General features: G+C 39.5%; 1 protein-coding gene across 1 annotated transcript in view; it reads left to right on the top strand.

The window, feature by feature from the left end:
* The window catches only part of ABLIM2 (actin binding LIM protein family, member 2), a 112100-nt gene extending 89869 nt beyond the window's left edge, over positions 1-22231 (top strand). The window contains exons 17-22 of the mRNA XM_010583500.1: positions 3039-3097; positions 4568-4570; positions 5883-5937; positions 7306-7313; positions 7542-7622; positions 20476-22231. Of these exons, the coding sequence (XP_010581802.1) occupies positions 3039-3097; positions 4568-4570; positions 5883-5937; positions 7306-7313; positions 7542-7622; positions 20476-20589 (320 nt within the window). The 3' untranslated portion in view covers positions 20590-22231. The remainder of the gene's footprint in view (positions 1-3038; positions 3098-4567; positions 4571-5882; positions 5938-7305; positions 7314-7541; positions 7623-20475) is intronic.
* The last annotated feature ends 3137 nt before the right edge of the window (positions 22232-25368 follow it).

The raw sequence follows: 25368 nt of genomic DNA, 5'->3' as shown, positions 1-25368 counted from the left end.
TTGTTTTGGGCTATTTTGGCTTTATATGCCTCTTGGATTTTTTCCAGCTGGCCACACGATGTCGCTTGTGCCCGCAGATGTGGCTCAGTCCTGGCAGCCTGGGCGGCAGCTCCTCAACTGCTGCCTGCTCAAGTGAATCATGTTTGTTTTCAAACTGGTCTTTACCTTAGTGCATTTTTCTTTGGTAACTGAGTAGTAGTATTTGGCGATACAACAAAACTGTCTCACCCATCTTCTCTGTAGCCAAGAGGCCAAGAAACTGATGTTCAACACCAGCATCTTTTTCCAGGCAGGAGCAGAGACAATAGTTTTGTTGCAGATACATTCATTCTATCTCACAGGTATGATACTCTTCGCCCTCTGGTGTCGCTACCTTTCAGATAACAGACGATGATAAGTTTCTAGTTGCCAAACTGGAATAGCTAAGTGATCCGTCTAATTCAGTATTCATCACTACGTCCCTGTATCAGACGTGGAAACCCCCTGCGGGGCTGAAAACAAAAGTTCTGCTCGTAGTTTATACCACTTCTCAGATGGTGGTTGATTATGTTTCTAAAACATCTCTTGCTTTTATAGATCATCTTCATTTTACTAGCGTAAATAAGTCAAATTTATCAAGCCTTCTTTCCTGCGATGAGCTTTCATTGCCCCAGTTATCCTGTAGGCTACTGGTCTGGTGGAGTTAATTTAACCCACTTGAACACTGATGAACCAGAACAGCACAAATGATTCATCCAGGATCTCCTGTCACTGCCTGAAAATACTATTATTTCCATATCTTCTGTGTATCAGGACAGTCATTTCCAACTTCTGCTTTTTTTTACACTTACATTAGTAACTCAAGGTCATCCTGTGATTGAGCTGTATATCTAAGACTGTCTCCTTCCCCATCACTTCCAAATTATGAGCCCTCAGCTTAAACAGTAGAACTTTGGGGTATTTATTAGTCCCCAAGTGCATGACTTTTCCCATGAATTATTAAATTTTATCGCATTTCTATTTCTCTAATGTTCGAGGTTATCCCAGTTCTTTATAATATCCCAATCCTCCTCTATATTGGCAGTGCTTTATAACTTTGTGCAGACAGCAAAGTTTATTAGCCCATTACTATTTTTGGTGTCCGGATTATTAATGAAAACATGAGGCAATTTCAGCTCAACACTGGCCCATGCTGACAGTTTTCTCTATCAGCTCTGCTCAGTTCTCACTACCCATTTCTTACTTTTCATTATTTCCTTACTGACTCTGTAATTCCTCTGATAAACTCCATCTTCTCCACATTTGCATTTAATTCCATGTGCAGCCAAGTACCAAACACTGTAATGATATCACATTAGAAGAGATCCAATAAAGTTGATGTTGTGCAGAATTCATTTCTCTTAGCAAAGAAAGCTACCAAGCAAGTCTGGCACTGTGTCTTTAATTTATGTCAAACTAATTAAAATCTATATTAATATAATTGATTTGCTGTTTATTTTGATGTTTTTGTTCAGTCTTTCCTTAGAGTTTTCTGTTGGAAGCAAACCGGTAGCTCCTCGTTATCTTTTTCCCCTCTTAAATATAAAAACTATAGTTGCTGTTCTCCAATGGTAAGAGGTATTGGACTTCCAATTCGATGTGAGCTTATCGCTCCCTAAGTACATTAAGTGCTTTGAATTATGTTTCCATCATGACTGTGATTCATTGGTGTACCCTTATTCTGTTAGCTTTCCCTCTTTGCTCAGTGTTCCACCTTTTGTTCTTAAAAACAGAGGTGAAATAAGCCTTCAGCATTGGAGCCCTACCTAGGCTACCTTTCACCTCTGCTGTGTACTGATACAGCATAACTCCCAGTGATCCCATTTCTTCTTGCCTTGTTCTCTTTTTATTTGGATAGCTGGAGAACCTTTTGCTGTTTGTTTTAATACCATTTTCAGTGTTTAACTCGGCTTGACTTCTGGCAGTTCTCACTTTATCTGAGCACATCGTGAGCTCTTTGCTGATCCATCTTTTGTTTTTTCTTTCTGTATGCTTATTTCTAATCATCTCCTTGGGGTATTTATTAATCCAGTGGGTCTGGATTCCCATCCTGCATTCCCCTTTGGACACAGATTGCTAATATTTTTGACAGAAGTGTTACACATTCAGTTCTTTGAGCTAACTGACTTACAGAAGTCTTTGCATCAATTTATCAGTTTCCTGTACTGGAATCAGTAATGTTTATTACACATGTGTTTGTTAATCTTCTGTTTAATTTAAATTAATTCAGCTTGTCACTTCTATACAGCATTACTTTTACTAACCAAAAACTAATCTGAAACACATTTTTGTCCTTTCACTGACAAACTTCCAAACTTTCTTATTAGACTGTCAATATTAAAAGTAAGGCTTTTCTGTTGTTTCATAGTGACTGCATACAGTTTCATCACCATATTACATCCAGTTTGATCATGGCAACACCACTTTGCCAATTTTGTCTACCTTAAAACTTTATTTCTCTTGAGTGTTTATACTCACTGGTTTACTTTAACCATTACCATATCTTCATTTATGCTTTTTTCCACTTGAAGCAGTAGAAATTTTAAAGAAAGCAAAAGAAAATTTTGTGGGTTTAAGTGGTAGGATACCAACCCTTTTTAAGAAACAAAAACAAAACCAGACCACATACAACATGATCAGAAGTGATGTAACTCTAAAATGGTAGTACCTTTAATCCCATTTTCAAGTCATGGAGGGCAGAGATTTCACAAGCTCTCAAATCTGCTTTGCATCATGTAGCTGCATAAGGCTTCCATAACATGAGTCCCACAACTCTCTTCATGTCAGGCCCAGTAGGTAAGTGCATCCTGCCATGCTGTTATTTATAGACATTGTTACACATGTTCATGTACATGAAATATGGAGAAAAGGTGAGCATTGCTCAGTTATATTTCATCCCATTAATAGAACGTACATATTGATCTTGTAATTGCTGTTTCTGGATGTTTTCTGGAATTCTGTGTTTTAGCAGGCCGCAAAGGATTTACAAAAAATATAGCTGTATGTTATGTCTTTTACAGGATTTCCATATTCTAAATCTGCTTCTCTACCTGGCTATGGAAAGAATGGTTTACATCAGGTAGGTATACATTTAAATGCATTCTCCAGGCAATAGTGTATCATAAATAAGCAGCTTAGTAACTAGTTGAAAATCTACAAAGTAATAACACTTCAAAGGTGTTTTGGCTGCCAGCCCTGTCTGACAGATTCATACCCTATGTGGGTTACAGTTTGTCTGTCTGCAAGAGTAAGACAGACTGAGGCTTCTGCTTTTAATTGTGTGCATCGTGAGCATTAGGAATCTTGATTCCCCTCCCAGAACAAATGAAGGTCCAAAATGTACAGGCTGCACATATTAATAGATCACAGTATAGCTTGAATTAATGATAGAGGGGTTAGGCCTATAATTAGGCAAGTAATGATTTTAGAGCAAAGGTGGAGCAGCCCACATCCATTGCATTTTTTGAGCCATCTGTTTTGGTTTTTTCCAGTATGCATGTGTGTGTATATATATGTTGGCGTGGTTTAACCCCAGCCAGCAACTAAGCACCACACAGCCATTCACTCGCTCCCCCAACCCAGTTGGATGGGGGAGAGAATTGGAAGAAAGAAGGTAAAACTCATGGATTGAGATAAGAACAGTTTAATAGAACAGAAAGGAAGAAACTAATAATGATAGTAACAATAATAACATGACAATAATAATGAAAGGATTGGAATATACAAAACAAGTGATGCACAATGCAATTGCTCACCACTAGCCGACTGATGCCCAGTTAGTTCCCGAGCAGCAATCCCCCCAGGCCAACTCCCCCCAGTTTATATACTGGGCATGACATCACACGGTATGGAATACCGCTTTGGCCAGTTTGGGTCAGCTGTCCTGGCTGTGTCCCCTCCCGACTTCTTGTGCCCCTCCAGCCTTCTCGCTGGCTGGGCATGAGAAGCTGAAAATTCCTTGACTTAGTCTAAACACTACTTAGCAACAACTGAAAACATCAGTGTGTTATCAACATTCTTCTCATACTGAATCCAAAACATAACACTGTACCAGCTACTAGAAGGAAAGTTAACTCTTATCCCAGCCAAAACCAGGACATATGTGTAATACACACATAGTCGTACTTTTAAGGTGGGGAGGGAGCAATACAGAGAGAATGGAAGGCAGCAATCTGGAAAAAATATGCATAACAAAATTATGATCAGGTTTTCTAATCCTTTTTTCTAATTTTTATAAGTCTTTAGGAAAAAGGCATCTTTGACACTGTGGTCTCTTTCTCTCTGGCATCTAGCATTATGGGTTCTCAGTTCACAGCTTACATCTTCAGGTACAAACACACTGGTTAATAGTGATAAGTTGGCAATACATAGATGCATGTGCACTTAACATTTTGAAGATTGATTTGTGTCTAAATTACACGGACAAGACCTCATGCAAATTCCCTCCTTTCTCCAAAGGAAGGTGTGAAAGCTACTGAAGTATATGAGCAGGATTAAACTACCCCAGTGATAAGGTCATTGGAAGTCGCTACAAGAAATCAGCTGTCAGAGAGTAGCTAAATAAATTTTTCAGTAGCTACTGAAATGTTCATCCCTTTGAGTTAGTATTACGAGACTAATTGTGCCTGCGTTGCTTCAGTACCTGACTGCTTGAATTCCTCTCTCAAGGAACCAGTGGCACTGCAACTTGATCGAAGGAGATTTAGGAATTTGAAAGGGTCTAGATAAACCCGTCCCCACCTATGAGTCAACAGCTTTTTTCTGACTTTTCAGAATAACTGTTACCAGTAACCTGAAGCGAGCAAGGGACCGACTTGCGCCCAACCGCTGTGCTTGGTGAAGGCACCAAAGCCATCAGAAGGCTTCACACAGAGGAGCCCAAAGCAAACTCCATCAGCCGTGGAGTTGGCAGCTCTTGTAGGCTGAAGCCATGCAATGTGGTAGGAAGGCAGCAGATGGCAGCATTTGTCCCGCCTAAAGGGTCCAACCTCCCAGCTGAAAACTGTAGGAGAGTTGAAAAGGTTGCTCATGGTCAAATCCTTGAGGCCAAAATTCTTCCCAGAATGCTTGTCCTCTGTTTGGATTGCAGGTTCATACCAGCTTTTGTGGTTTGTTATTTTTAATCAGCCGTCCCAATGCTGCGTAACAAAATAAACCAAACAAAACAATAAGGAGCCTTGCAGGTTATTGTGAGCATAGCTGTGCACACTGATGATACCCTAACAGGCAAAAATGAGACTCGGGGGAAAAAAAAAAAATCATATAATAGTGCTTTTCTGATCTCCTGTAATGTTTTTCATCATAGCATTTGCCAGCAAAGGAAAAAGACAGTGGGTCAAACAAAGCTATGGCACATGCGCACAGTTCTCCCTGGTCTTAGTGGCATCAGCAGTGTGAAGCAGAAAGCAGAATGAGACAAGTTTCAGTGCAGCATAAGTGGTTTGTGACGACAGCAGTAAGGCGTCTGCATCACAGGGAAAGGCATGTGACAATTTCAGTCTTACCTTACTGCCAGCTCTTCAAATGGGGGTGGCTGGTGGCTTTCTGACACCTTCCTGCCTTACTGAAAGCTGCAAGGAATCAGAGCTCGAAAACGTCCAGAGACCTTAGGGGTGAGGTGGGTTGATAGGACACTGCAGTTGCTCCATCTCTGTGGTTATAGATCAATGGGTGTTGGGAGAGCTTGGGATGCCTGCTTTAAGCCGTTAGGTCAAGTTTGAATGAGATTTTATTCTCTTTCTCTCTCTCAAGGATCTGTATTTTGATTGTGTGGTACCAGCTGGTTTTCTTTTTTCTCTTGATAATGTGCAGAGTGGTTTTCTGGCCTATTTTGCTGCTACCTTGCTTCTTTCTTTCTCTTTCAGCCTGAAAATATGGGCCAATATGAAACGGACCAGGAGGCAAGCTGGGGGATGAAAGGTACATTGCCATATCATTTCCACTCCACTTCATGTTTTCTTCCTTTGAGGATGCTGGTTAACATATTGCCATAAAGGTTACTGTTCTGAGATCTTCTCATAGTTCATGTAATAATGACTAGGCAGAGACCCAGCTCAGTATCACGTTTGTCACAGAGAATCTTCTTTTTATCTAACTGAACAGAAAGGCCTGACTGAAGTCCTGCATCATAAAGTGGTGCAACCAGGCTAAGTCAATCCCCATATCCTCAGTATGCGGCAACAGCCTCTGTGGTGGTGATGCTCATATCAAAGAGAGGAGAAAATTTAAGATACTCACTCCTTCAAGACATATCTAATTTAAAAAAAAAAAGTCCATTGTGCTTCTTGTTTGTGCTACAGTGTGGTTAAAATGTACAGAATTCAAAAAGCAGAATTTATTTGCATTCATTTTTTTTATTACAGTTTTAGTGGACTCTGAACTTAATATGGAACTTGGGTTGGAATTTTCAAAAGAGCTGAGCAATTTAGGAACATGCATCTGCTCATGGGGAAGAGTAGGATTTTGTTTCCAAGACACACAATCTTGTTTTAAAAATCTTACTCTAATGCTTCACTTCATGCCTCTGTGTTGATACAAATCTTTGTCTCTATGTTTGAATAGTTTAAAGAACAGATTTTGAAAAGTAGACTTATCTCTGATTTCATTTCAGACCATAAAAAGGTCTATGAAAACATACTGGCCATCCTGGTTGCATTTAATCATTGTTGTAAATAGATGACCTTGTGGTAGTCATATCATATATAGTCATATACTGACTTAACGAGAATACTCTTGTGGTAGTTTAGATCCAGGAGTCGTTCTCCCCACACTCCCAAATCATCTTTTCTTCACTATTGTTATTCTCACTGCAGTCAGCCGAAGTGCAGGATGTTGGCATCTTAGAATACTGTATTAAATCAATGGTTTTCATATATGTTCCCAAACTGACATGCCTGTAATAATCCATATATTTTAACTATTTTCAGTAAAGAACAATAAGGGCAGGACTTTTGGATGACAGACTGACTTAACTCTGCACAAAAGCCTCCTGTAAAAAGAAATTCCCTATTTTGCCAGACATACTCACTGTGTAACCCAATGGCATCGGGAGATGGATTTTCTGTAATAAGCCTTTGATTTCAAGGACTATTGCTTCGGTAATAGACAGTGTTATAGGCATTCGGAGCATGGGGGTCAAATGCTTACTATGCATGCAGTTACTCAACAACTATTGAGAAGAGAGAAATGTAGTAGCATAACAAATTGCTGATGTACCTAAATGTTCATTGCGGTGACTCCAAAAGCCTATAAATTCTAAACTATGAACCTGTTCTCATTCTCTTGCAGAATACAAGGTAAGAAGGGCTTTTCCAACACTGGAAGAACAATCAGATTCAGCACTTCCTAGCAAGGTTACATGTGTTCCTTTTTTATTTTATTTTGTTAATTTTTGTCCCAGTGAAATATTTGTCAAATCAGGATGCAAGTATGTACCATTTAAATTAGTAAGTTCCCCACACTGTCATTTCCACACATCAGAATCAGATTTGGCTGGAGTTCATTTGCTCTTGTCTTTTTAACAGATTTATCCTTATGAAACACTTATTGTAACAAACCGAGTTCGTGTGAAATTGCCTAAGGATGTGGACAGGACCAGGCTGGAGGTAGGAATGATACTTGCTTGATGGCTTTGCAAGTCTTTGTCCTGTTTGTTTACCACCTTAGATATTCGTGTGCCTAAGTAATGGCAATGAAAGAAGAGAGAAGAGAGCAATAACTTTATATATTTATTACATTTTATTTCAGAACACTAGCATGTAGGCAATTTAACTAAAAAAGAATAGCCAAAAACCTGGCAAATGTCTGACCAAATGGTGTTTTACAAAGATACTGATGAAAGCCATTAGTTTTGGATGATTACACAGGATACTGAAAGTTGGAACAGGGCGGGTGGAAACTTGGTTTCTTAATGCCTATAAAAAACACCCTCCTAGAATAACCTGAGTATTCTAAAAAAGCTCCATTTATCCTGCAAATACATGGACCTATGTTTCTGGTCCATCGTCTTACTCAGCCTCTCCTTTGGCTGTGTGATCCATGATCACTGTGCTACAGATTTGCTGTAGCATCCACCTCTCTCAAAGAGTAGTAATAGAAGCTGGAGAAATGCAGATATAATTTATCACAAAGGAAAGCTTAGTTTCCAAAGGCCAAATCCTGAAGTTGATGTTCAGGCAAAATCCATGAGGTTGATTTTTTTGACTGAGTAATGACAGGACTGAATAAAGACTCGCCTGAATTATTAAACTGATGTATTTTTGTGTGAATTACTATTAAAAAGAAGAGATAGATCAATAAAAATTATGGGATAACAATTTTAGAATTTGGGGAAGATTTATATTTAAATAAATTTAGTGTATTTTTAACTTGATAATGTGACAAGAAAAGAAGAAACTTTAATCTTAAAGCACAAAAAAGAAGAAAAACTTCATAAAGTAGCAGAAAGTTCCTCATTAAAGATCAATTTAAAAAAAAATTAATTTACCAAATTCTTATACATGTAGTATATTTTGGAAATGGTGTTATGTTGTTAAATACTTCAGTGTGCTTGTTCCTGGGTTACCCAGCAAGTGGTATTGATTTGACTATAAGGAGAAAAGAGCTTCAAACGTATGCTGTTTTAAGCCTGGGATATAGCAAGGCATGACAGCAATAATAAAAAGCATAGTAAGTCCAGAAAAAGGAGCAGGGAGTTGGAGGGATGCTCATCTGGATACATCCTATAAGGGATTCTTTTATATATATACATATATATGTGTGTGTGCGCGCGTATTAAAGAATAGAGTCTTTGTTTAAACACATCAGACTGGTCTGAATAGCAAACGCAGCTCCAAATTGCTTTTTTAAGACAATGTACAGTTTGCTTTGGATGGATCGTGCCTGTCCTGGCTGCCATTATCCGTAACTCATATGCCGTCCTCAGCTGGGATCGCTGTTTGTTTAACATTGGAGCTGCTCAGTCTGCCTCGCACCAGGTGCAGCCCAGTGCCTGATGGCTCAAGGAGCCCAACCACTTCAAAGATCTCACAGAGGTTTGCAAAAAAGAACAATAAACAAGTTCTTCTTCAAACCTGCACCAGAAGAGCGATAAGGGGACCAGGCTGATCCTGCTGATTGCTACACTGTGTTAAACATGTGTGTCTGCAGGAAGGACTCCTTTGTGGACCATCTTACATTTATTAGGGATTGGTAGTTTTTTAAACAATTAAATTAGCGGCGTTTTAATAGGATTATAGCTACTGGAAGAACAGAGGCAGCAGCTCATCTCCACATTCAAACCATATGCAGAGCTGAGTGACAGGCACAAACTGTTGCTTTCCCTGCCAGCCTCTTCCCCTCCTCCCCATCCCTTCCTTCTGCAGTACAGGATTGCTGGAAATAAGTAGCTTTGCATAAAAAAGCAGTTTATCATTATTTCCTCTTGTGGCAGAAGAAGTAGTTTGTAACTGAGTCGCTGACTAGGGCATTCAGCAGATTTCAGGCTTGGGCAAGACCCAGGACTCAGGACGCCCAAGGCTACGTGGGTTTATAGGTTTGCACAGGAGCAGCCCAGGATTAGACACGCAGACACACACATACACCCCCTATCTGTTAGTAGAGGACCCCCTTAGCATACCTCGGTATCTTCAAGCTTTTGGGGGCAACACTAGGGATACTGGAAGCAAGTACTAAGGTTAGATTTCACCTTTTCTTGAGCTCCATTTCCCATTCGCTGGATGGTGTGATTCGATGCTCACAGATATCTAGGAGGCAAATTCTCCGAGCAGAATTGGTTGCCAGCTGATCTTCTGTTTTCATCCTGTGGAGCCAATGTCACTTGTGAGAGGGCTGGATTGTGCCTACAGAAATGGTGAAGGTGATAGCACTGCTGAGCCCATGTACTATCCAAACTGTAGAGTGATTTATCTAGGAAAATCTTTTAAGAGAACATCCATGTTCTAATACCCTAGTTTTATTCTGATCAGTGTTGTGGGCTGAAGCCTCACCATGCTCTCGCTGCTGCAAACCAGAACAAGCTCCTGGGTGTGATGGCTGTGGACAGGGTACAGGTGGTGTCAGTGAAAGGAGACCTGGAACTGTTGCGTTTTATATCAACTATCAAACCTGAAAATGGTCTTACCGTGTCCAGTATGATTAGAATATCTCACACGTGATGTTTCTGATTTCCTGGTCTACTTAGGAGCAATAAGGTGACTAAATCTGCGCGAGCTAGATTTATTTAACAGCCCTCCTGCAAGTTGACTTGCAGCGGGCTTCTGTTTGTGCAACAGAGTTGTTGTGAACTTTGAATGATCCGGCATAGATGTCATGGAAAAGGCACTGTTGTTTGTCTCCGATTCCCTCTTCCAAGGGAAGTCTCCTGTATTGAGTGTTCCTGTCATGAAAAGTGAGCTCAAGTAAGTCGTATTAGCTCCTTGGGTCAAATTAAGGGAGGCTGCAATGAAGGCCCCGGCTAAAGGTCAAGGACCGCAGGAGGGTGTGGTTTTAATGGGTGGTAGTGTTTTCCTAACTTTGCTCCCATTGTGAGTATTTTTTAGATTACACTGTTGTGCAAGAAATTTATTTTAAGGATTATAAAAAATATTTTCTCGTAAAAATGCATATTTTTCTAAACCCAAGAGGTATCTAGAGATCAGGAAGGCTCAACAAGGCTCAACTGGTAATAAATGTATTCAAATAATAGGAATTCTTTCTTCAAAAGCACATATATCTAAGTGTAGAAACACTCGGCATGTTTTTGTTTGCTTGTTCTAACTCAGCAGTGAGGCAGAACTACCCAGTTCCTTGTGTTCCTCCAGGAGATGTTTATGCCAACAGTGAACTAATACATGCAGCATTGAGAACTAGTTAAAATAAACAACCTGCTGATTTTTAAATACATTACTGGCACTCTGGCTTTTGAATGAATAGCCTGGATCTTCGTTTAGTATAAGCTGACTAGAAAAGCGAGGAGTTTACACAAGATAAGGATTTGGCCCAGGAATTTTTTTTAGAAGTTTCTCTCTACCACACTGCTGTTTATTCTAATGTTAGATGAACGGAGCAGCATTCCCGTGAGCAATTCTAACAGGAAATGGTGAAGAACAAGTTAGTTCAGATAATGTTGCAGAACAAAGCAGTCGCACAGGGTTGGATTATACAATTGAAGGGTGAAGAAGAGGAATTGCGCTGTCGCTGCATCTGCGCTGTCATCTGCAGATGACACAGACCTGAGGGAACAGCAGTGAGGGAACTCAGGTGAGCAGAGCCTCCCTTCAGAGGGACCTGGCCAGGCTAGAGAAATGGGTCAACAGGGTCTTCATGAAGTTCCGTGAAGGTAAATCCAGATTCCTGCACTTGTGACAGAATAACGCCATTCGTCAGCACAAGAAGGGGGTAGCAGCTCTGCAGAAAAGTACCTAATGGAAAACAAGCTGAACATGAGTCAGCAGCTCACCTTTGCAGTAAAGGGGTTATAGAGGAAAACATACCCTTCTCAGAAGTAGGCACTGGAAGGCCAAGAGGCAACAGTCACAAGTTGCAGGAAGGGAAATTACAGTTACATGTAAAGGAAAAGTTCCTCACTGGGAGAGTAGTTCACTGGAATGGGTTGCCAAGAGCCTATGGAGTCTCCATCCCTTGAGGCATGCAAAACTCAGCTGGACAAGGCCTTGAGGAACGTGGTCTAATTTTAAAGTTGGCCCTACTTTGAAGACCTCCGTAAGTCCCTCATTTGCTTAGATTGGTATATTCTGTGAAGACAAAGCCTTAACGTAATGGTGGTCTTGCTGCAATAGCACTTGAAAAAAATACATAATTTGGTCTATCTTGGAACATCTTATCCAAAAGATCATTTTATTATGCAGGGGCTTAAATATTACTGTCCTGCAGCAAAATTCCCTATTTTGGACAACTTAAGTCCTGACTTTCCAAGGGCTATGACATCACCTTTGGATGGTACACATTAGCGCATTCCTTACCTGCTGGTTTCCCAGTGGTGTTCCATGTGGCCTGTTTGGGTTTTTTTTCCAAAGGAAGTTGGGAAGATTTTGAAAATGTTGATACCTCTTTTAAGTACTTTAATACCTTTTATGATTTAGGCCTTGGGCTTCTAAAAGCATGCACTTGATACTTTTATCTTAGAGTGGATATTGTTTGCCCGTTGTTCAGTCACAGCAATGTGGTTCAGTGCTTGTACATCCAGATTGATGGTTCATGCCCAGCTGCATAGCTTTATTTTCTTTTTTTCCTCCTGAAGTTGCGTTTATCACAGAGTATAAGATTTCTTTTGTGGTCACAGGCTGGTAGTTTTGAAAGCCAACATAGTTAGAGTCTTCCATTTGGAAACCATCTTTTAGTGTTTTCTTTTGATTTTCTTATCTTAATGTATCTTAGTTTCTTTAGCATTTTCTTTTGAATGTCAGAGAGTTAAAAGCATTATTCATTCATGCCTATCAAACACAGTAGAAAGTAAATTTTTTTGTTTGAGCCTGTTCATTCTTTGTTTAACAAGGATACACTGAAACAATTGCTAAGGAAAAAAATATTCTGGAATGTCAAGTAGCAAACCTTCATCTGCCACCTTGTTCTCTTGTAAACAGAAATGAGAGATTAAACATGGGTGCGGTCTTGTTTGAACAGAGCACTCACATTAATTCAAACATGCTTTTCCTCCTGAAACTGCTTGTCTGGATTTGTTTTAGGGATGACATTTTTTCCACTAGTTTTTATTCAACAATCACCCTGGGTTCTAGCCATTTGGGCTGCAACCATTTTAGGACTGGTTTCCAGTAATCGAGCCTGAATTTATAACAGGCCCAGCTCCTAGATGTCATTCATACAAGTAGTGTTGTCCGTCTCACCTCCTCTGGAGCTCAGATAGGGAAAATCAGAGCAAAACTGGAATGCTGTGTGTTTTAACATAGAGAAGTGCAGTTTGTAGTTTGGGGCTGGATTTGAGGTTACAGGCTCACTTTGTGATGAAGCTTATAACCTGGAGTGAGAAAGTGCAGGTCACTGAATTCAGTGGAAGTTCACACTGTTTAACATGAAAAACGTTTGTGTGGTGTTCCTTATTCTAGGCATATGGTTGCGTTGTGATCAGTGCTGGATGTCTATATCAGTTTTCAAAGCCCTTAGGAAAGGAGCCCTTATAAAATGAAAATATGCATTAGAAATTATGTGGTACGTATGAAAGCTAATTCCTATCAGAGTGGAAACTCTGTGGGAGTGAACAGAGATTAGATGTGGAGCATTCATATTACAGATGCACTAAAGCCCAAACTAAGGGAAACTGGAAAATCTGCTTTAAGAATAAAGTATTTTGTACCTAAATCAAATGAAATTTTTTAAACTCAAAATATACTATATGTTTTCATAATTCATTATGGACTCATAGTTTTAGTTTTATTTATGAATTAATTTCTTAATTATATAGTATTTTTTATCAGCAGTCTGCTGAAGGCAATTACTTATGTCAATGTCAGTATGAAAAAGCTCATTTGGTTGAATGACAGAATGATGGCACAAGTTATCCTCAGAGGTGTTCTATGTGTACTGCTGTGTAGGTGGTATACCGATATCCCTGGGAGAAATACTTGTATCTGTTCAGCTTCTTGCGTATTTATGCATGACTCAGCTGGGGAGAATATTGGATGTACAATGCTACTGCAGAATACTTTGTGTGTGCCTTGTGATATTTCACAAGAGGTTAGACTGTAAGTACCCCACAGTAGTAGTGCTGAGTGGAATGCAGCTTCTCTGTGAAGTTTCATGATACCCTGAGATAATAAACGAGATATATCCACAGATCCAGGAGCCTTGAATAGATGCTTGAGGTGACATCGGCACGGGCAAGGGTTTCAGACTCTTCCTCGTTGCTTCTGTTACACTGCTCTTCTTGGGAGCCTTTTTGGGGACCCACACTGCTGTATGGAAGCAGAGGAGAGAGGGGGACCTACATCTCCTGCCAAGGCTCAGTGGCACAAGTGCTCCCACTCTTCAGTGTTGTGACTAAGTGCCCTCATCTAGCGTAACCGCAGTTGTAGCACCTACTCCCCCATTCCCTCATCAGTGGAGCTGCTCTAGTTATCTTTTGATACCTTTTCAAGTTCATTAGGTAGCAACTTGTGCCATTTCTTGACTTTCCCTTCCTTATCGCATAATTACTTAATAGTTTGAAATATTTATTGAGCATGAAGCTTAATTACTCCGTAGATGAGCATAACATTCAATACTCTCTTGGGAACGTGGCACATGGCTAATTACAGCTGTGTAATTAGCTATGCAGTAGGCTTAGAAGAAACCTCTGAAAAGCCTGCTGAGCCCCAGCAGTGCAACAGAAAGAAGGGTGAAGAGTGCAAACCTTGTGAAAGCAAAGCGAGGATTTGAAATTCAATAGATAAAAAAGAAGTTTTTCCAGAAAATTATGATTGGGCATCTGAAAGTAATATTTGGGCTAACTTTGAGAGGCATAGGAGATGGGAATGGAAGGGGAGGAGAGAGGAAAAAAACTGGAGAAGGGAGGAGGCTATTATTGTTCCAAATCTTGAGATACTTCTAACTTCCTAAATCTTAATACAGGAAAAGACTTAGGTCCCACCAGCAAAGCCTTTGCACTACCCTAAAGAGCTAAGATTTGGTTATTTACATGAATGCTGGCTTACCTGTGAATAAACCTTTCCCAGTAAATCCCTGTTTAGTTTGAGTATTTTGCATTTTGAAAACTCTGGAAAAGATCCTGTAGCTTTTACTTCTGGATTTTGTGGATCAGAGGTTGGAACTGTTACAAGGACTCTGAGCAAAAATGAATTGAAGTGGACAACTATTTAAAATTACACTCTATAAAATAGAGTGCACAGTAGTGCTTCAGAGAGAGACTAGCTGAAATATTCACTATGGATTCAAGCAAAGGCAATGTAATGCTCAGCTGTCACTTCCTATGAACATAACAAAAAGCAAAAGAGAAACAAACCTGAGGTTTTAAATGACCTCTAGGAATTAGGTCTTTGATTTTTCTAGTCTTCAACTCATCACCTCCTGCCATCCACTGTGTTAGTTCATTGGTTCAATATTGACTCAAGAGGAAGTACGATATTCTCTGAATTTCCTACATCAGCAGGTTTTCACAGGAGGACTCCCATCCAATTACTGACACAGAATAAACATGCTTGTGCAGCATGACCTGGTCGCAGCTTACTGCAGTATGGCTGAAGCTTAATTGCAATTTTCCCTTCCTGTGACTTATTCACACTAATGGCATGTTCCCAAGTATTACTTTTGAAGAACTCCGAATTTCATTACAAGCACAATTATTCTCAGGGAAAAGAAATCTCATTGAATTAAATAAACATTATAACTCTACTCAGAATGATTAGTGGCTTTTTAGCAGGCCACAGAAAAATAGAGACAAGCCTCATTAATTTACAGCAAAAAGCATCACTTCTTTCTGAGATAATACCGTGGAACAAGGATTTGAATGTGCAATTAATTATTTTTGTTCTGAGAGACTCAAAAATGAGCGTGTATCTGTAGTGCTCGTTTTGATGATCAAGTTTCACAGAGCACGAGGATTTTCCATTAGAGTGGTTGGATTGCAGTAGAGAGGTTTAGCTCAGCCCTTGCTTAGTTCTGTGTATCTTAATAAGAAACATTTGCATTTTAATTCTTCTGTCGTGCATTTGCATGTTTTAGGGCAAGCTAGCTACATAATTACAGCAGGGTGTGGTGACCCTTCCTACACAGTGCTGTGCCCTTTAGGTGGCATCCAGGTGAGGAATTACAGCAGCAACATTCAGTTCCCAAGCTGCAGGCCACCTTTGGGCTTCCCAGAGTGGCATCCCAAGGTTGTGATCCCATATCTCTCATCCAAAATGCTGTCAGTGCAGGTGAGAGATTGTGCTTCTGGAGACATGACTCTCCTCTTCCACACAAAGCCACTGCTGTGACCCATAGACGCACGTGGTGGATCCTCAGCACTTTACTGAACTTGAGTCTCACTGTCTTTTTCTGATTTCCCATGCAAGCTGACACAAAATGCTATCCAGAACAAAAGACTGGGCACTACTGACTTTACAAGTCTCAGATTAATAATTTTATCAAAACAATATGAGGCAGTAGTCCTTTCTAGTGTGGCAATTTTACACTTAAATATATCCAAAATGCTGATGTTCTCATGCTGCAAGCTCCAGTATAGCAGCCTTTTTAGTGAAGAACCATCTTTAAACTGTTTACCTTATCTTTTAGCAACGTTTTCAGGTAGTAGCATGTTAACGTCACTATGCAGGTTCCAAACTGAGCTCACTTAAATACGATCAGTTCAGCGTGTAGGCAGAAGGGGACCTTAATCTGGTCCTCTGTAGTCTCTTCGGTGTCTGCAGCGTGCCCAGCTTTGCTGTTGCTGCAGAGCAGAGAAGTAGACTGTGTTAAGCTGCCTGAATATGGCCAAATTGTCACAAAGGGAATTAAGAATTGGTTACTAGCACACTGTAAAACACCCAGACTTCCTATGTAAACAAGGCCAACCCTAGTAAAAAAAAGGAATCAATGTTATTTTTACTAATAAGTTTGGCCATTCCTTTAATGGCCCAATGATGAACTATTAACATAGCTGGATATTTTAAGCTGATCCAATCCTAAAAAAAAAAAAAAAAAGAAACCATGTTCCTGGCCTTGTAAAGCATAGCTTTACATACACATCTTCTCTCATACCTCAGAATGAATATCCTCCCTATTCCCTATGCATAATTTTCAATTTCCCTTCTTTGTTTGACTAATGAGACAACGTAACGCTTCATTTAAGACAAACTAATATTCAAATAGCTGAGAAGAAAGATAAATCAATCTAAGACTTCTTAGTGGTGCATTTTCTCTGCCTTTGGGAAGAGCCCTAGGTCTTAAAGCTATAAGGTTTAGGAAGGTCCCAACAATAGTGCAGACAAAATTTAACATTGCACATACAAAGTATGATCATAAACTTCCCACACTGGCCTATTCCCATGGTGTTTAGACCCTTCAAATACTTGTAGACATTTACCATATTTTCCCTTAGTCATCATTTGGCTAAGCTTATACATACTTAGGCCTTTTAGTCTTTCCTCATAAATCAAACTCTGCAACCCATGATTACTTTTGTTACTTTTATCTGAAGCTTTGCCAGTTTGATGACATCTTTCTGGGATCAAAGTTTATTCCAAAATTTGCAGACAGAACTGTAATTACTGATGCTTCTAGGGTCAGTCCCAAAGCTAGAGCCCTTGATGCCTAAGAAAGGGATGGTGAAAGTTTCTGAGATGCAGGGAAAACAGTGGGAATTATGCTACACTGGGCACAGACTGGTGTCCTCAGAGAGGGTTCAGACCAAAGGGGAAGTGTTCCCTTCTACTAGAATTAATTTTGCTTGTGGATAATGCATTGATGGAGTAAGAAACTTTACTAATATTGCAGTCTGGTTGTTAGTCCTTGAGATGAGGGACAGTATGTGGAGGAGAATTAAAAGGAAAGAAACTGCCTAGTGGAATGGGAGGTGGAAATAAGTGAGCTCGTCCTTTCCCCATCTCAATCTCTGCTACTGCATCCCTGGGCTGGAAACTCTCAGCTGTTTTTGGACCAGGCAGCACCAACTGAGAACTTCTGCGAGGAAAAAAAATGGTGCTGGTGTAAAACAAAACTTCAGTGTAATTAGAAAATGAGTGCACGCGAGGAATGAAGGTGATGTCATCTGGATACAAGCAGAGGAGCAGAGCGCACATCCAATTCATACAGGCTTGGATAGATGCACGTGGACTGAAAGCTCGCTAAGCCTGAGGGCAAAGCAAAATGATAAACGGCAAAGTAAGGTCTTGGAGAGGAAAGGGGAAATTGCAGAGCTTTTGCTGAGATTGGTGGCAAGCTTCGTTGGAAGGTGAATGTGTAGCGAGTATTTGGCACCCTGCAGAAAAGGCCTGCGGCCTGACGTAGGGCTTGCTGAGTCTCCCTCCATTGACCTTCAGTATTGAAACAGATTTGATGAGACCACAGCAATTTCTAGGAAGACATGGTGTAATTTACCTGAAGAAAAAAAAATGGTGAAAACATTCCTTTTAAAGTTTTACATTTCCTAGGGTTTTGGATGATTGGCAAAGTGGATTTACCTGCAGGGTATGTATGGGCTTTCTGATTTTCTCTTTGAGGATGAACTACAGTTTGTCACTGCTTTCTCCTGAGTGAGGGGATATCTCCAGTCTCATCCACAATCTGGAAAGTAAGATAAAACAAAATATGATACACTTTGCTCATCCATACTTCTTTTTCAATCCCACAACTTATAGACATGTTCCGTGCTGTGAGAAATTGCTGAAGTTAAGCTTGCTCACATTTGTCTGCTGGATTACCAGGAAAATATTAAAAAAAATCAATGTAGTGAGAAGATACTTTTTCTTTCCAAACCCAGTAGAATTAAATTCTGTCAGTGAGAGATTGTTTCTAAAATATATTGTCAGATGTTGCTCATTTCCATGCGAAACAGGATCTCCTTTGCCAAATGTGCATGCCGTGTTTGTTCCATGCTATGTGTAGTGCTTATGGTGGGTTCCTATCATTGGTCAAATGAAAAATGAAGGCTCAGTTCCAAACTCTTAGTCACTGTTCTGAATATGTGGAATCTCAAGGGGAAAAAAAAAACCAAGGCTGTCCTTTTTTAAGAAACCACAAGCGCCCATGATGACCATTCAAGGTAATTAAATGTAGTGATTTCTTACAAACAATTTCATTAGTTTTCCTTGAGTAATTTACAGTACAAAAATAAACTCATTGTTAGTAAGTGGGAAAAAAATTTTGCTTTCAAATTTGTCCAGAAAAATAGCTTTGTGAGGTAGGGCTGCGTCCATCCTGGTCAGGTGAACCGTCGTGGGTTTACCAGGGCATGTTAGCGTGCTCTGTGCCACAATTTTAGCAAGCGCTCCTCCAGACGATGCTGGGAACTGATTCAAGTGATAGACAACCTTGGGCTATTTGAATGACCGGTAAAAACATAGTCGAAAGGACCGAGTGGCTCCCCTTCCCTGGGCAGTGCTGTGTCCCCCCTGCCTTCAGCATCTTGCACTCAGTGTTTGCTGGTAGCATTATACACATTGGTGAGGACTGTATCTCCTTTAAAATTACTCTCCTGGCTGGCTTGCCAGCATGCGTCTTGAGAGTGAGTAATGTAGACTAGATGGTGGTTTTGAGCCTCCTCCAAACGATGAGGACATTGAACTCAGATTTCTCACCTCCTGGGAAGTCCTGCAACCAGGAGGCAGTGAGATGAAAGGAAAGGGCCGATATCCTTCCTTTGAAATAACACAGTCGTCTCATGTGTGATGAGCCTGATTCTGCTGCGTGAGGCATGTCTGAGCGTTTCTTGCGCTAAGCGGCTTTGGGGCACCTAATTTTTGGATGCAGGTGGTGCTCCAGCAGGTGCGGAGGTGCTCAGGCTGGGGCTGCCCAGGTGTGCCTGGAAGGAGAGCTGCGACCGCGGAGCTTCGAGTCAAAAGCTCGGTTGGGGAAGAGAGGGTTAGATTGCAGTGCTGGTCCCAGGTTTCAGGGAAGTCTATGTGGAAGAGGAGAGTCCATGTTTAAAAATTGCAGTTTGTAATTCTCATGGCACTGAATCTGACCCTTTTGGACGGTGCGTGCTTAACAGATGAGAAACAGAGAGCCGTAACTGATACCACTGAAATGCTTGAGCAAGAGTTAGTCCACAATTATCAGAAGAATTTTATATGATATTCTTTTCTAATTCACACATTTATCTTTTCTGCCTTTTCTGTGTGTATACTAGTAATTGTTAGGCAATTGTTATCCTACCTCCTTCCAATTCTTTATGTTGGTATTCTCCCCTTTTTCTCTCTTTTTATTTTTTTTAATATTGAATCATGAAAACATCAAATAGAAGCGTAGTTCTTGGCATTTAAAAAAAAACCCACTTTATCCAACTTGGACTGCTGATAGGAGTTTATCCCCATGCATAAGCACATTTTGGATTTAAGAATTTAGCAGTGTGCTCTCTCCTTTGTTACAAGGCTGCTATTAGTGGACCAGTGTGGTGTCCACTGCTCTCATTAAAGATAAAGGCAAAAGAAATCCAACTCTGAAATTACATTGTTATCAATCTCTTTAAAGTTCTGGAATAGCTTAAATTTGTCGCAGCGTGCTCTGTCATCAAGCACCGTGTATAAACACTTCTTTTTCCCAAAACCCATAACTTCTGCTCAGTTGGAACTATATTGAAAAGATTACTTTTTTTTTTTTTCAAAAGTCACTACTGCCATCAATAATTTCATTTCCCAGCTACTCTGAGCTCCTTTGGTTTTGATGCAGTCTTTTCCAGAACCAATTTGGGAATTTAAATGCAAATCCTAATGCATTATTTTGCGGTGTGTTTTAAAATTTAGGAAGGGCAGAAATCTTCCTGTATGCACAGACGAGCTTAATGGTACTTTTTGTGTTTTCATTTTAAAGAGGCATTTGTCCCCTGAAGAGTTCCAGGAAGTCTTCAAAATGAGCATTGAGGAATTTGATCGTCTGGCACTTTGGAAGCGAAATGACCTGAAGAAAAAGGCCCTGCTTTTCTAGCCCCTCCCGGATAAAATATGTGCTTAATCAAAACAAAAATAGTCTTGCCAGAACTATCACATGCACTTGCTGTTGAACCATTGTCCAGCTTCATTGTGTTAGTATGTGTCAGGGGAAACAGGACAGATTAGATGGCAATGCGTTGGAATACAGAGAATTTGCTAATCTTGCATGACCAGCTGGTTTTGTCAGTAACTCCTGGTCCTACCCAGTTTACAACATGCAAAAAATCTAGCTTTAAATTTATTGTTGCTTGCAGTTATTGCTTGATGCAAACGGAAATTCTGAAGGGAAGAGAAAAAAGTGTAGCTGTGACAAAGGAAATGCATCCAACATTTTGTTCTATTAAGTTTTACAACACAATTTTTACAAAATCAAGTAAGTAATGAAGATAAAAGTCTCCAAGGGGGGATCACATGCTATTAAAAATACGGTAAAAGCCAAAGAAAAGCATGTTCACAAGCAATTATTGCAATTGTTTATGTGTGGTACTTTTTAAAAATGAAAGCAAAAATATGGAAGCACCTTAATTCTACTTCTTATATTTAGACACAGCCTACTCTCTAAAAGGACATATTTGTCTAGAAGGTAACTAGCTATCTTTAATTACAACACAAGAGTTTTTATTTTATTAAGAATATATTGTGACATAAAACAGTTATAATGACTAAAATGTATACAGACCTACTTAAAAATTTAGTCCCATTCATCAGGAAAACTGAAGCCTTATACAAAACTGGTTTAAGAGTGTATTGTGCCAGTTAACCGTGTTTTCCTACTAGTTTGGGGTGTTTGGAGAACTTTTTTTTTACATTTCATGCTGAAAAAAATACCATGTAATCTTAATTATATGTAGATAGATATATCTATCTATAAAAGAATTATTTTCATTAATATGTGTCCTAAGTAAAGACATTCTTACTTTTTCCACTTTCTGGCTTTACATGATAAGCCATGAGAATGGTGATGGCAATTGGTAGGTGTGGAAATGGAACAGTTCAGCATAAAATGTAACAAAAAAAGCTTGGTGTGCTCTATCAATAATACATCCAATTATAATCAAATATATAAAACCCTCATGCATTACTATTTGCATGTTTCTGTACAAATCAATTAAAAAAAACCAAACCTATGTGATACTGGTGCAGTACCTTGAAACTATCTTAAATAACAAGCAAAGCTAACAAAATCTAAGTGTTTGATATGAGCGTTAGACCTTAATATCTCTTCCAGCTGAAAGACTGTATTAAATTTAATAATTTCATATGGTCAGAAGTATGGTTGCTGACAAAGAATGTTCTAAAGTGAGTTGCTAGTTTTGTGTGATACAAAAGAGCGTTACAAAAAGTACATTTTTCAGCCATGTGTCAGTATTCTCCATTTTTACTGCCTTGAATGTTTGTATTCACTTCCTACTTCACTATGTATTTTTGCATTTCCTTAAAGTAACTGGTTAATATATGCACTACAACACACTATTTCAACTGACCCAGCATTGGAAAAATCATAGCATTGAACATGCCTTCTTCCAACTAACTTTCAGAATCCATGCTGTTGGAAATAAATATTTTCTCATGACCTAAATGTTTTGTCTGATGATACAGATGTTTAAAAAATTCATTAAAACGAAAACAAAACTGAATGACTTTGCTAATGTGTGTATAATTTTTAGATTGTACTGCTGCTCTGGATAGGGTCTTCCCATGATAGTAGTGTAAATAGTATATAATTTGCATTAGATTTGCTCACCGAGGAGATCAAGTGTACCTCTGAATGTCAAGTTACTGTAAAGTTGGTCATGATTTAAACAATCCATCTAGCAACTGTCACATCTCACCAAGCAAAAGTTGCTTCACTGGTGATGTTCAGTGTACAGAACATTAGCCAGTCTTAACTGAGAGCTCCTGATCACCTGTAGGCTGCATCCATAATGCTCTTCAACCTCAGAATAGCTTACATCTTGCCTACATGTGAAAACTGGCAGCGCACTGAAATGGGCCATTCCGAAACATGATCAGCAACATCCATTGGTACTATGAAAATCTAAATCCAGGAGAACAACAACTGGCTGGAGAATGATGATGAATAAGTTTGACGTTGGTGAAGACCACTCTTCTCATCTATATCTTCCTGGGACATCAGATTGATTACAGGCATCTTCTCAGTAAGTCAAAAAATTGCAGGTCAATCAAAGAAATGTATATACCGGTGCAGATCAGGTTCAGTATGGATCTTCATAAATACTTTGAAAATTGCTTAACCACAGCAGCTATTGTACCGGTGTAGGATTCAACCTATGCTATAAGGAACATGTGCATTACTAAGCAACGCATGTGATCAACAGCTCCATGCTGCTGTACTGTATTATGTTCCGTTTTATGGTCAGTGAAGAGAAAAAAATCACATCCTAATGTTCAAAACTAGTTATATGAATTGCACCTCTCGTATTTCTGTCCACTGAATATAAAGAAAGCCAATCCAACTGCGGAAGTATACATTGTAAGCTATCTAATCTTAGATGAAATTAATTCTATGCCTGCAGTCTGTCAGTGAAAATAGTAAGCCAGATTTTACCAAGTTGGTGGAATACCAGTCTTATGACCATTGGCAGTTCCTAGACCATGTTACCAAATCACTTCCAAGCCATTAGGGTGGTACTTTGAATTGCACAGATCTCACAAAACGCCTTAAGACAGTAATTCTTTGTGTTCATTATACTATTCACCAAAAAAGGCACATATTCGATGCCAAACACGCAAAAATGTTTTAGAAGACAGTCAGTTTATCAACTTACGTTCCTACTACCAGCCAAAACCAAAAAGGAATTTTGGCTTCCATACACAAAACCTTTGCTGACGTTAGATGAACAAGTACTCTTGTGTGTCCTTCTTACTTCTTTTTCCTGAAAGTTTGAAATGGTCTGTAGATGTCCGTTCTGTGCCAAGGTAGCATAACTCAATAAGCTGTTCTGTTTTTCAGATGATACATGTCGGTGTATCACTCTATATTTAAAGCATCTACTGTCATATAGTATAGTGACCTATTTAGTTATGCTTTCTGCCTAACTAAATTCTCATTTACAGTATGATATTGTATGCTGGGTTTGGCACCAGCCAAATATATCAGTGTAAAAGGGCCATGAAGTGAGTAGCGTTGTAATTCACTTCGCTGCTAAGTTTTCTGTACACCACCTAAACTCTATAAACCAGAACATGGCATACCAGAGAATACAACATTTCTCTTTCTAAATGTTACCATATTTTGCCCATTTAAAAACTGCAAATTGGAATTTTAGTCATGTAGTGTTCTTTCAGGAGCTTAGAGTGTCTTATTAAATGTGAATAGACTAACATGTGCATAATCAATATTCTGGTTTATGTCTAGAGTTCCGTATGCTAATCTTAAATAGCATTATGAAATGGAAAATACATTTCAGAGTAATGAGATAAGTCTTTGCCAGAATATTCCATCTGATAGTGCGGTCCAGCCTTGGCACTAACAAACTGAGAGTCTCGACAAATCATCGGCTGTTTTTTAGATAATGTTCTTTAGAGTTATTAAGATACAGTTCCGTAGTCTTGTTTTCAGGGAAGTGCTGTCTTTCAGCATTTTGCTAAGTATGGATATGGCTATGCAGCTCAAAAGGGTCAGTATAACTCTTGATGGAACCTATTTTGATACGTATACAAGAAGCAAGGGAATTCTGTCAAGAGATTTCATTTTCAGACTTGGGTCTGAAGTGTATGTCTCAGCTGTTCATGACAGCCCTGATGTATGACCTAATTCTCACCTCATGTATTTTAAAGAAGGCATGTCTTAAACACAGCAATGAAAGAGCCAATTTCTTTCATCATCATAGTCCTTGAGACAAAGAAACACATGGATTTTTGTGGTTGCTGAGGAATATCTGACCAACAATTCCAGATAGGAAACCAGGCGTGCCAGATTACCATTATAGCTGTCTGAGAAGGCTGGACATTTCTGTCTGACCTTCTTCTATTTCTTTTCCTTGTGGTTCAGGGGAGAGCTCTGAAAACTGGAATTGCAGAAACAAGAAAATACATAGTTGTGAGAAGCTATCTGGAATGTCATAACCCTCTGAGACAGGGCTAGTTTTACATGAACAAAAAAGATGTAGTTCAGACCAAGAGAGATGCCTTGTCTTACATTGCTCATTTTGATGAGGAACCATCTATTTGACATTTCCCAAGCGTGACCAAGCCAGACCATTAATTTTATTAGCCTCTTCACAGATCTGCAGGAAAATGCTGTTCTGCTATTTGCAGGTAAGCTACGTGACATCCCAGGCACTGTCATCTGTATGGCACATGGGCTTCAGAGTGTCCTTATATTCTCCTGGCCCTTTGACTTGTGTCATGTTCTTCCAAGCTTCCTAAGATCTAGACTGACCCTTGACCAATGTGATTACTTGATTGGTCACAGGCGTGGCTGCCATTTTTCAGGTATCTTGAGTATCTGAAAAAAAAAAGACAACTGGTTTTAATATAACAATGACAGACTGCAACCCTCTTGTACATGTAAAATTATACTGGAGGCTTCCATTTCTTCTTCATATCCAGGCTGCCTCTGAGGTATGGCCAAATCCTCACAGGCTCTTGGGAGGTGCCAGCTCAGGCTTTTTGAGTCTTTCTATCCCTTCTCACTTTTTCTGTTTTGTGAAAAGCCATGTTAGAAAAGGTGGTACTCGGTAAGAATGCATGCGTTTGAAATGTGATCTCAGTAGTTTACTTCTCTGGTAATGAAGCAAACTTGTTGGGT

The sequence above is a fragment of the Haliaeetus leucocephalus genome, unplaced genomic scaffold (genome assembly GCF_000737465.1).
Source record: "Haliaeetus leucocephalus isolate CR32 unplaced genomic scaffold, Haliaeetus_leucocephalus-4.0 Scaffold906, whole genome shotgun sequence".
Classification (NCBI taxonomy): domain Eukaryota; kingdom Metazoa; phylum Chordata; class Aves; order Accipitriformes; family Accipitridae; genus Haliaeetus; species Haliaeetus leucocephalus.
Note: the sequence above shows the minus strand (reverse complement) of the source record. Positions and strands in the feature narration are given on the sequence as shown.